Source organism: Balaenoptera acutorostrata, chromosome 1, assembly GCF_949987535.1.
Source record: "Balaenoptera acutorostrata chromosome 1, mBalAcu1.1, whole genome shotgun sequence".
NCBI lineage: Eukaryota > Metazoa > Chordata > Mammalia > Artiodactyla > Balaenopteridae > Balaenoptera > Balaenoptera acutorostrata.
Genome location: NC_080064.1, coordinates 143,759,536 through 143,771,794, shown reverse-complemented (window position 1 = coordinate 143,771,794; position 12,259 = coordinate 143,759,536). Strand labels below are relative to the sequence as shown.

At 42.6% G+C, this 12,259-nt stretch overlaps 1 protein-coding gene across 1 annotated transcript in view; it reads right to left on the bottom strand.

The window, feature by feature from the left end:
• LAMC2 (laminin subunit gamma 2) overlaps positions 1-12,259 on the bottom strand; it is a 70,340-nt gene that overhangs the window by 41,980 nt on the left and 16,101 nt on the right. The window contains exon 2 of the mRNA XM_007175197.2: positions 5,868-6,056. Coding sequence (XP_007175259.2) covers positions 5,868-6,056 — 189 coding nt within the window. The remainder of the gene's footprint in view (positions 1-5,867; positions 6,057-12,259) is intronic.

Sequence of the window (12,259 nt, the reverse complement as noted above, 5' to 3'; positions counted from 1 at the left end):
TCAGCCTGGAATGCTCTTTCCCCAGAACCTCCCCTCCTTGGCCCATTCTCAGCACTTACATCTTGATTAAATATTACTTCCCTAGAGAAACCTTCTCTGACTCTCATATCTAAAATATCCATCCCACGGCTCCCCCAGTCCTTAGCCCTGCTTACTGCTGACTACCTCAGCTTATGTTCCCTGCTGTATCCCCAGCGCCCAACACAAAGAAGAGGCCCAGACATCTGTTGGATTAATTAACCCTTAAGAAAGAGGATGTGGCCATTGTGAAAGGAGTTTGGAAAAAGCCAAAAGATGAGGTGGAAGGGGGCTCACCTACTTGATAACTTCCCAGCAAATGGCAAAATTATAAAGTAATCCCTATATTCCAACTAACTGTGATAATTAGGCTATTCATAATCTATAAAGTCAACAGAACTCTAACCATTAGCTCCTTTTTTTTCTAATTTCTTACCCGTCTGTGAACTTTTAATTCACTTGTGGATACAATTTAACTCAATAAAAGTATTGGCTCTGTATCTATAGCCGCAGGTGAAACATGAAATAAATTAGTTACATTCGCAGTTACAGTCTGTGAAAGTCTCCATGTCAATTTTGCAACGCTTGAAAGGGCCCTCAGTGATAATAACATAAACTACATTTTTTGAGCACCTGCTACATGTGAGACACTGAATTGGGCGCTTTATGCTAGCTCCCCGTATCTACTGGTGAATTAAGAACTGATGGAAGGGTAACAAATCCATTTGTGGATAATAGGGAGTTCTCAGAGGATCAGGCAGGTGGCGAGGAGATCAGATGTGCAGTTTAGAAGGTCAGTTCTAGAGCAACTGCAGGATGGCTTGGGGACAGGAGAACAGCAGGGTCTCAGGGCAGAAATCCTCCCCTGACACGATGGCCCAGATTAGAGGAGTCTGGGTGAGAAGGGGAGGAGGGACATGCTGTGAGAGCCACTGCAGATGTAGAATGAACAGACTTGGGATATGGATGATGGGGGAGGGGTGGATCAACATAGACGACAGCAGGTCCCCAGAGGGCACCGCTAGATATGAGGCTCCTGACAAACCAGGAGAGGCCAGAGGAGGAACAGGGCCTCACACGGAATCATCAAGAGAAGACAACCAGTTTAGTTTGGGACACAATGAACTTAGGTGAAACTGTTCATCTGGAGCTCAAGAAAGAGGCTGCAGATGAAGACTTAGGAGCCTTCAGCCCACAGGCAGAACAGGAAGCCACAGCCAAGTGTAAGGTCACTCCGGGAGCAGATAGAGAGAGGAGGGGAAGGTGCCTTGGACAGAAATGAAACCTCATTGATTAAGGAAAAGGTGATGGGAGCAGAGAGAAGTCTCACGGAGGAGGATTCTGAGAAGAGTTAAGGGAGAAGGAAGATGGGATGATTTTCAGGATCTAAGGCAAGAGAACATTTAACAAGATGAGAGTGAGGAGAGACCACTGGGGTTGGCATTTAGAGACAAACAGCAGACAGAGCTAAGAAGGTAAATTCCTGTTTGAATTTATGCTCTGATGAGTAACATTAAATGTTCCTTCTTTAATACCATTTAATTATTTTTAACATAAATGGGTGTTAATCTGGGACCCAGAAACACATTGTTTTTCTCCATTCAAATTAATGGAAATTATGTTTTCAATTTAAGAAAACTCTCCCTACAGTAGTTTTTCAGAAACAAATTATTCGTTTTTTTTTAAAATTTTATTTATTTTTGGCTGCATTGGGTCTTCATTGCTGAGTTCAGGCTTTCTCTGGTTGTGGCGAGAAGGGGCTACACTTCGTTGCAGCGTGAGGGCTTCTCATTGCGGTGGCTTCTCTTGTTGCGGAGCACAGGCTAGATCTAGGTGCGTGGGCTTCAGAAGTCGCAGCATGCGGGCTCAGTAGTTGTGGCACACGGGCTTAGTTGCTCCACAGCGTGTGGGATCTTCCTGGACCAGGGATCGAACCTGGGTACCCTGCATTGGCAGGTGGATTCTTAACCACTGTGCCGCCAGGGAAGTCCCAACAAATTATTCTTATAAGGTGGAGAAGACTGTACTTTACTTGGGGGTTTTCCCAAATAGCCCTAAACAGTACTGTACAAAACACTCTTCTGATGGGTATTAACAGTCATCTCATGGAAATAGGCATTCTGTGTTCAAAAGAGTTTGGGAAATGGTACGTCCTAAATCTTTCAGAGATTTATAACAGCACATTCAGTAGGCATGAATCTTGTTTAACTTTCTAATGCCAGTGTTTCCAAACATTATTTGACATTCTTACAGGCAACGCCTATTATTATCTTGGGAAACACAATATTCCATAGGACATAATGTAAAGAATACAGTTCTAGAAGCTGGGGGACATGAAAAGAGCCCAGGCTTTGGGGTCCAACAGACCTCACCTCAAATACCAGCTCTGCCACTGATTAGCTGTGTGTCCTTGGGCAAAGGGCTCCTCATCCCTTCTTTAAGTGGGGACAACCATACCTTGTAGAGCTGTTGTAAAACTTTGAACTAAAATATATGAAGGGCCTTGGACCTAGAGACTGTCCTACAGAGTGAAGTAAGTAAGTCAGAAAGAGGAAAACAAATACTGTATGCTAACACATATACAGAATCTAAAAAAAAAAAAAAAAAAAAAGTGGTCATGAAGAACCTAGGGGCAAGATGGGAATAAAGATGCAGACCTACTAGAAAATGGACTTGAGGATACGGGGAGGGGGAAAGGTAAGCTGGGACAAAGTGAGAGAGTGGCATGGACATATATACACTACCAAACGTAAAATAGATAGCTAGTGGGAAGCAGCCGCATAGCACAGGGAGATCAGCTCGGTGCTTTGTGACCACCTAGAGGGGTGGGATAGGGAGGGTGGGAGGGAGGGAAATGCAAGAGGGAAAAGATATGGGAACATATGTATATGTATAACTGATTCACTTTGTTATAAAGCAGAAACTGACACACCATTGTAAAGCAATTATACTCTAATAAAGATGTTAAAATAAATAAATAAATAAATAAAATATATGAAGGGCCTGATTCAACATCTCACACATAGTAGGTGCTCAAAAAAGTAATTTATACTCGTATCTTCTAGGCCTCCTTCAAGCCTTGCAAAGTTGACATGGAAACGTACACAGGCCCTTATGTGAATGGGATTGATTTATTTCATGTTCCCAAACTTCCAAAATAATAGCATTGGGTTTTCAGAGTATCTCATTAAAATAAAAATACCTGTCCCAATTCCTACATCATGAGCTACTCTTAGGGACTGTGAACAATTGGGTTTAAAGGACAGATGAAGAACAGCTTACTGTTTCAATAAGCACTTTCTGGACTTATGTAGTACAGTCTACATGTATCTGAGGACTCACGAAGGTATTCTAAAATGACTAATATTTAAAATTTAAACCAAGAGAGCTTGCTTCCTTTTGAGAACCCTTTAAAAATATATACACTTGCATTTTTAAATAGCACTATTTTATTATTATTTAATCATTATATTTAATAACAATTAAATTATTATCTAAAGACATATCTTAAATAATAACTCAAATGTTTTAGTCTTGAGTAATCCACTGCCTGGGTCATATACATGTAAAAAAAATAAAATTAAGAGAACAAGCCCAGTATCATTGATGTGTACACAGATCTCAAGAATTTAGGTATCGGGGAGGAAAACACACACACACACACACACACACACACACACACACACAGTGAATTTCAAAGTATCCACAAAATGTTATCAGGGTTATAAGAACTGAGGATAATTCAGCCCTGTTGCTGAGCCCACAAAATCATCACTTAAAAATAAGCCTAGCTGCTATATTTAGGAGAAATTGATGTGACGTCCAAAATCTGTGACCACTTTGGGGATTATGAATGCTGTTGGCTTAATTTGCCATGCATGGAATGGTAGCTTTTTGGTAAAATGAATTCTGCGTTTGAAATTGAATATACAACAAATTCCCTCGGGAAGTTATTATTTGAAAGTGAAAAATACCTCCTGGCTGGTTGGGCAACTGAGGAATCACATAGAGAATTAAATCTGTGCCACTGATTTAGTGACCTGTGCAACCAACACGTAGCCAGAGATGGTGCACGGTGGGTACAGTTCCTGCCACCAACACGCCACTCAGCCCTCAAGTTTCATAACTTCCCTCCCTAAGCCTCGGATACCTCACTCGTAAAATGAAAATCATAATAGCACCCTCTTCATAGGGTTATTTGTGAAGATTAATTACTGGATGAAAGCATTTAGAAAAGTGCCTGGCATAGAGTAAGCGTGTAATGCATGGTAGCTATCATACAAGATATAAATCATCGCTGGGCTCCACTGCTTCCTACGAGGCTGTTCACCCTGAGTCTGAGATATCTATTCCCCCAAAGAAAAGAAAGAGCCAGGCTCACTGTTGCTGGGTGGACAATGGACTACACAGTGTAAAAGAAATGATGGCGTGGTAAAGCTTCATTACCATCTCTCTTTGCTAGGCTGCAGGCTCCTTGTCTATTCTGAGACTAATAACCTTGTCTTCAGGCCAGGCTTTCCAGCTGAGCCAATTATATTTCTCATCACATTCTCGCTGATTATTTTGCTGGGGTGACCCAACTCCAGTGACTCACAACAAAGCTGCATAACCTAAGGGGATACAGGGCCTTCAGAGAGGTTAAATACCCATTAAAGTAGAATCATTTTTCTTTTAATTTTTCTTTACGACATTCTTTGATTCAGAGGGAGAATTGCTAAACCCAAAGGATTCTGGATGCTGAGTCAAAGCCACAAAGCTGAGCAAATCTGACTCAAACCGTATAATAGCAGCAAGTCTGAAGAATCTGGGAATGATTGCTGGTATATGGGTCTGTATCACCACGGGGTCACCCCAGTTTTCTATAAGGCTCCCTGACACACTCTACCAGCAAGTCATGGCTAAGCCAAAATCTGCCCATTTTTAGATTCTTTCAGTTGCTTCTAAGAACTGGCTCCACAGAACTACACTAAGTCATAACCATGCGCTAAGGTTATACCTTTTTGGTAGACTAATATTGATCATATTATGCTATGAAACACTTTCTGGCAAAGAGGAGAAACAGATACTACCAAGGAAGATAAAAGACAAATAAGGTAGCCTTAAAAAGTCCCAACTTATTTACCTCTCTTTCCCTCTTTACATTTACTAACTTGTCTTTACTGTCTGCCCACGATGAATATAGCAGGATGTGTGCGTCTGCGTACACAAAAACTACCTATAGTTCTGAGAATACAGCAGTGGGTGATACATTTAAAACAAACAAACAACAACAACAAAAACAGGCTCTCCTATGAACCAGCCACCCTGTTAGGTGCTTCCTATTTCTTGTTCTGTTTTCTCTTGTTCACAACCCTGTGAATGACTCTAATCTGCCTATTTATTTGTCTGTCTCTTCTATTAGTATCACTTTATATTGCTAGCACCCAGCATAGCACCAGAAACAGATCTTTCTAACCTCTTATTTTTTGAGAGGTCGGTCAAAGGGATAGTTATGGATATGAAGAACTATCACTGGAAGAGTGCAAGCTTCTTTGTTCCCAGGTCACAGACTGTTATCTGCCAGGAAAGTAATCGTGTGTCTCTCTTGGGACTAGAATTCAAACTAATGTACCCTAAAGACCACAGCTGGTTCCTATAACCCAGACTTAAGAAAAACATATTTCCTTTCAGACTGAAATTGCTAAAAAGAACAGTATCTTCCCAATTGTTCTAGAAATTGAACATCTCCCTCTTGGCCTGCTCTGTCTCTCTCCCTGCCTCCCTCCCTCCCCATTCTCTCCCCTCCCCTCTCTCCTTCCCCATTCTCTCCCCTCCCGCCTCCCTCTTTCTTTCCCCCTTTATCCAGCTACCTTTGGAGTTACAATTGCAGGGTAAACAGCGGTCTCTGTCTCTCTGGCGGTAAAATCCTTCCTTGCACCTCTGGCAGTGAATGCCACCCGTGTTGTCACTGCAGTGGAGGCAGCGGAATCCATTTCCTGTCTGTCTGTGAAGTTCCTCATCAAACACGCATTGCCTGGACTTCCCACTGCAATCACAGACTAGGGTCAGGGCAAAAAAAGACATCGTCAGTAGGAAAACAAGTCAGGGGCAATCCTCCCCGGGTGTTTTATTATTATGAATACAAATGATGCCCAGGGTACTACATATTAATTCAAACTGCTCAACGGCAGAAGCTAAGGGGGTCAAATGGGCCACCTGATGATGGAGAGAGTTCTCGCTTTACCTAAGGAAGCAGTGCTGGTCGGGTGTTGCTCGGGAGAACGCGAGAGAACATGAGGTCAGTGTTGCCGACTCCTCCAGAGAAACCCAAAATCTTTATTATGTGGTTTTATGTGAAAAGTCCTGATTTAAATATTTGCAAGGAATTCTTTTTTTTTTTTTTTCCTTTTTTATTTTATTTTATTTTTTTTTTAATTTATTTATTTTTGGCTGTGTTGGGTCTTCGTTTCTGTGCGAGGGCTTTCTCCAGTTGCGGCAAGTGGGGGCCACTCTTCATCGCGGTGCGCAGGCCTCTCACTATCGCGGCCTCTCCTGTTGCGGAGCACAGGCTCCAGACGCGCAGGCTCAGTAATTATGACTCACGGGCCCAGTTGCTCCGCGGCATGTGGGATCCTCCCAGACCAGGGCTCAAACCCGTGTCCCCTGCATTAGCAGGCAGATTCTCAACCACTGCGCCACCAGGGAAGCCCAAGGAATTCATTTTTAAAATTCTGTGCAACCCCATAGTACAAGTCTATGAGCTGGAGAAGACCTGAGAACTGCCAGCTTGTGCACTCTGGCACGACTGTGTAAAAGCCGATGGTGTCATCTGTTCAGGACCCCTAGCACCCGTCCCTCCAGTGATGATCAAGGCTGAGGAGCAAATATTTTTTTAAATTTATTTTATTGAAGTATAGTTGATTTACAATGCTCTGTTATTTTCTGGTGTTCAGTAAAGTGATTCAGTTATACATACATATATACATATTCTTTTTCATATTCTTTTCCATTATGGTCGGTTTATGACAGGATATTGAATATAGTTCCCTGTGTTCTACAGTAGGACCTTGTTATTTATCCATTCTATATATAATAGTTTGCACCTGCTAATCCCAAACTCAGTCTATCCCTCCCCACCCACCTTGGCAACCACAGTCTGTTCTCTATGTCTGTGAGTAGATTTCTGTTTTGTAGATATGTTCATTTGTGCCATGTTTTACATTCCACATATAAATGATATCATACGGTATTTGTCTTTCTCTGTCTGACTTACTTCACTTAGTATGATAATCTCTAGGTCCATCCATGTTGCTGTAAATGGCATTATTTCATTCTTTTTTATGGTGGAGTAATATTCCATTGTGTATATGTACTGCATCTTCTTTATCCATTCATCTGTCCATGGACATTTAGGTTGCTTCCACGTCTTGGCTATTGTAAATAGTGTTGCTATGAACATAAGGGTGCATGTATCTTTTCAAATTATAGTTTTCTCCAGATATACTCCCAGGAGTGGGATTGCTGAATCATATGGCAATTCTATTTTTAGTTTTTTGAGGAACTTCCGTACTGTTTTCCATAGTGGCTGCACCAATTTAAACTCCCACCAACAGTGTAGGAGGGTTCCCTTTTCTTGAGGCGCTAATATGACTGTCTGGACAGGTATTTCGTCCGCTCTCACTGCCATAAGTGTCTCTCCCAAAGCCAGGTGTCAAAAACAACCATCGTCCCATTAAGAATGACTTTCCCCAAGTGTCTAGGAAAGTTTTACCCTGTGCACGTTCCAAAGAGATTCATGGAGTGACTAACATCTCCATGTGGGACTGAAACCGCCAATGAGGTAACAGGGGAAATCCTTAGTATTGTACCTGGCACGCAGCAGACGCTCAAAAACTGTGTCAGCCATGGTTTGGAAAAGGTGACGAGCCTTGAGGTTAAAAGAATGGTATCAAATACCAGTTCTACTAATTCCTTAGGCAAATCACTTCAACTCTCTGAATCTTATTTCTTCTTTCAGAGATGCAGTCTTCATTAGGTGCCTCCCTGGATTGTTGAAAGGACCCCACTGAGAAAAGAACATCAAGTCCTTCATCTGTGCTATTTCACCCCTAACTCACATGAGATAGGCATTGCCTCAGACGAGAAAAATGCAGCTTGGAAAGGTTAAGTAACTTGAGCCAGTGGAGAGTTGGGATTTGAACCTCTTGTCTGGTGCCAAAACCCACTTTCTTTGCCCCAGACACACTGTCTCCATTGGCCACGCATCCCCAGTGATAGCCTGTCTCTGGCAGTGCCCAGGGCCATGACTTACCCAGAGTACTGACTTTAAAAAGTCAGCAAATGTACTAACACGTATGGAACAGCTGCCCTGTGCAGTCTGGGTCAGCTCCGAAGGCACAAAGGTGGCAAAAGTGACTAAGTATATCTGATGCACTTCCCTAAGTGACTTCCTTGCAAGAGCTCCTAAAACACTCTCTTACGCCTTTGGATGCCACGTAATCTAGGCAAAGTCAAGAACATCTATCCAGAGATATCCACTCTATATCCAGGACTTTACGTTCAGCAGCTCAGTTCATCCTCACAGTAACACTTTAACATGGGTTCAATTATCCCCAGTCAACAGATGGAGAAATGAATGCTTAGAGGGGCTAGGTGTCTCACGTAAGGTCACACAGCTAAGTGGCAAGGATGTAATTGCTCCCAGGTCTGTCCAACTGCAATGCCCTCACCTTTCTATGTTATCCCTATGCCTCCAAGAGCTGGCTTGCCACTGCAAATAGGTATTCTTTCTATAACTCCCTCATAGAGAGTTACTCAGACCCTTCTAGAATTCTTCCTAATCTAGTAAGATGTCCCATCCCTCCTTCAGCAGCACTGGTTATTACAAATTATTTTTTTGCAGTTTTAAATCCACCTCCCTTCCTGTAATTTTTACCATGTGTTCTGTTCTTCCCTGGAAAACAACACACACACACACACACACACACACACACACACACACACACACAGGCACACACACTGGCATACCTACTCTCTTCTCCATTTATTTATGTACCATCAGATGTTTCTTTCAGGCACTGTTTTACAAGGTGCTGCATCAGCCAAGTCCTTGAGTATCAGAAGATAGTTAGAGCATCTCCCTCTTTAGTCTTTTCTTCTTCGGGTTAAACTGGAGACCTGTCACCTACAGGACTTTCAACCATTTCCCAGGTCATGATTTCTTCTTGATGCCCCTCCTAGGAACAAACTCTAATTTTCACTATCTGCCTTTAAATGACCAGAATTTATTCCAGTTTTTTTTTTTTTTTTTAAAGTTTTACTTGATTTTATTTATTTATTTATTTATTTTTGGCTGTGTTGGGTCTTCGGTTCGTGCGAGGGCTTTCTCCAGTTGCGGCAAGTGGGGGCCACTCTTCATCGCGGTGCGGGGACCGCTCTTCATCGCGGTGCGCGGGCCTTTCTCTATCGCGGCCCCTCCCGTCGCGGGGCACAGGCTCCAGACGCGCAGGCTCAGCAATTGTGGCTCACGGGCCCAGCTGCTCCGTGGCATGTGGGATCTTCCCAGACCAGGGCTCGAACCCGTGTCCCCTGCATTAGCAGGCAGATTCTCAACCACTGCGCCACCAGGGAAGCCCCTATTCCAGTTCTTCAAGTGTGGTTTGAACAGCTCGGCTTACAGCAGGACCAGATATTATAATTCCATGGATGAGCCTAACATTTCATTAAACTCACAGTATATGAAGTTTGCATTCAATTCAAACTCCCAGGGCTTTTTCACAGAACTGGTGCCAAGCTGAATCTTTCCCAAAAAATGTTTGTGTAACCAATTTGTTGTTTTGGATTTCTAACAGATGTACCACACAGCTGTCATGTGCTGTGAAATTTCTACCAGGTACCTCATTAGGCACAATTAGGAGCTAAATTCACCAGCCAGAGATCCTTGGGAGGTTACCCAGCTGGGTCACACACTGAGCCAATGCCCTCTCTACCCTGGATGACTTTTGGGAGCAATCTCAAAATAATTACGAACTTTTCATTGTGTCTTTTTTATTCAAAACAAACTTTTTGCTGGTAGTAGTTAATTTCATAAGGAAATGATATATTTTTAGAGCACTATTTTAAAAACAGATAACCTTGTTATAATCTTTTTTTTAACCATTTCCCTCTCCTTCTGTCCTTTCTCCTTTAAAGCTCTACTATGAAAGAATTGATGTTCCTCTTTTAAATTCACAACCTTCAATGGAGATGCAGTATAGTTCCAGTAAGGGAGGCCTTCAGCCAGCATCTCCACTCTGGAACTCAGCTACAAACCTATCGCTAAGCTACCCTCCTCTTCTCAAATGGGTTTCCCTTTAAGCCCAGGGTTATGCAGGCTGGAGTGAGGGGACCTGTGGGCCTCAGGCCTAGGGAATGTATTGGCCACCTGTATCTGCAGTATGTGAAAATGCCAGGAAGCAACTCTCTCCAGCCTTGCCTGTGGGACTCTGAAGTTACCAGGCTGTGCTGAACTCAACACTTAGCTGCACTGCACTTGGCTCACTATCGAATCTTCCAAACATTCACACCCAGAGACTGAGGAGAGAGAGTTTGCTCCTTTGGCATGGAATAATCCTTTCTGTTCTTGATGCATGTGAAACATGGCCTTTCTCAAATCATCTCCCAAATTTAGACTAACTTCCCTAAGAGCAATTATTATTCATTCTCACTGCTGGAAAAAAAAAATCTTTATTTTTCAGATTCCAGAATATTCTTGCAACTGGGCTTAATAAAATGGGCCTCCTACAGCTTGTGCCTGGTCTTTTTTATTCTGTGACTGATTTCTGCCCAGCCACTACCAGGACACGTTGGTTGCCAGAGGGCACTGTCAGGCCAGGAGGAAGGCAACAGGGAGCAGTGGGGACGCTGACAAAAGGGCTAAAGGAAGAAGCAGCACTTCACCCCGAGCCAATGGGAGCCCCATGGGAATGATGCCTATTGTAATCAGCATTTCCACTTATGTTTTTTAAAGACAGAAGTCTGGCTTTGGGTATGAAATCTATTGATTTTTAAAGGTTGGCCAAAAAACATTTAAAAAAATTTTTTTAAATAAAGCTGTGTCCAAGGGCAAATCTTTGCACTGGACTCTGCTCTTCTAACAGGCTGAAAACACATCTCATGCTTTAGAGAAGGAAATATAAAGCCCTACTGCATGGCACAGTGCCCGGTCCATAGCAGGTATTTGAGGTATTTTTAGTGAACAAATGAATGAATGTTCTCTTGAACTTCAGGAAACCCCTAGATGTGTTTCTACCATCTTCAGGACTCCATGTGGCCCCACATGTCTGGACATGCTTTAAGAGCCTGCGCTCTAGAGCCCACGAGCCACAACTGCTGAAGCCCGCGTGCCTAGAACCCGTGCTCCGCAACAAGAGAAGCCACCAATGAGAAGCCCGCGCACCGCAACAAAGAGTAGCCCCCACTCGCCACAACTAGAGGAAGCCCGCACGCAGCAACAAAGACCCCACTCAGCCAAAAAATTTAAAAATTTTTAAAAAAGAAATAAAAAAATACAAATACTAGGGACTTCCTTAGCGGTCCAATGGTTAAGACTCCATGCTTCCACTGCAGAGGGCACGGGTTCGATCCCTGGTGGGGGAACTAAGGATCTTGCATGCTGTGAGGCAGCAGCCAAAAAAATATATATACAAATACCAATATTTAGCAGTTACTCTCTTCCCTGTTAATTGAGGGGACACTTTTCTCCATACGACCCCAATCCAGAAAATAGCCTTTCTTGGTAACTTATATTATGATTTATTAAGATTCACAGACCTAAATACACACCTATAATACACTTTAAAACAAGAGGATATGCTAAAAATGCTTTTGATTATACTTTCCTTCCCTTATGTTTAGCCTTGTTCAATTTTATGTCTAGAATTTTTTTTCATTTTTATTTTGTAATCTACTTGCTATTCTTCCAAATTTGGGGTCAGCTGTAAATTTTATAACTACGTTGTCTAGTTTCCATCAGGGAGCCTTGACACAAAAGCAAGTGATGGAAGTATAAAGATGGGGGTCTTGGACATGTCCTGGGTCGGCTGGGAATCATCTGTCAAGGTCCATTCATCCAATAAATATAGATTGAGCATCTATGTTCCAGGCAGTGTTCTAGGCACTGGGGATTTAGAGGTAGACAAAACCAATAGATGTCCCAGCTTTCATGGAGTTTTCATGCAAATTGGAGGAAAAGAAAATAAACAAGGTAAATAATATAGGGAGA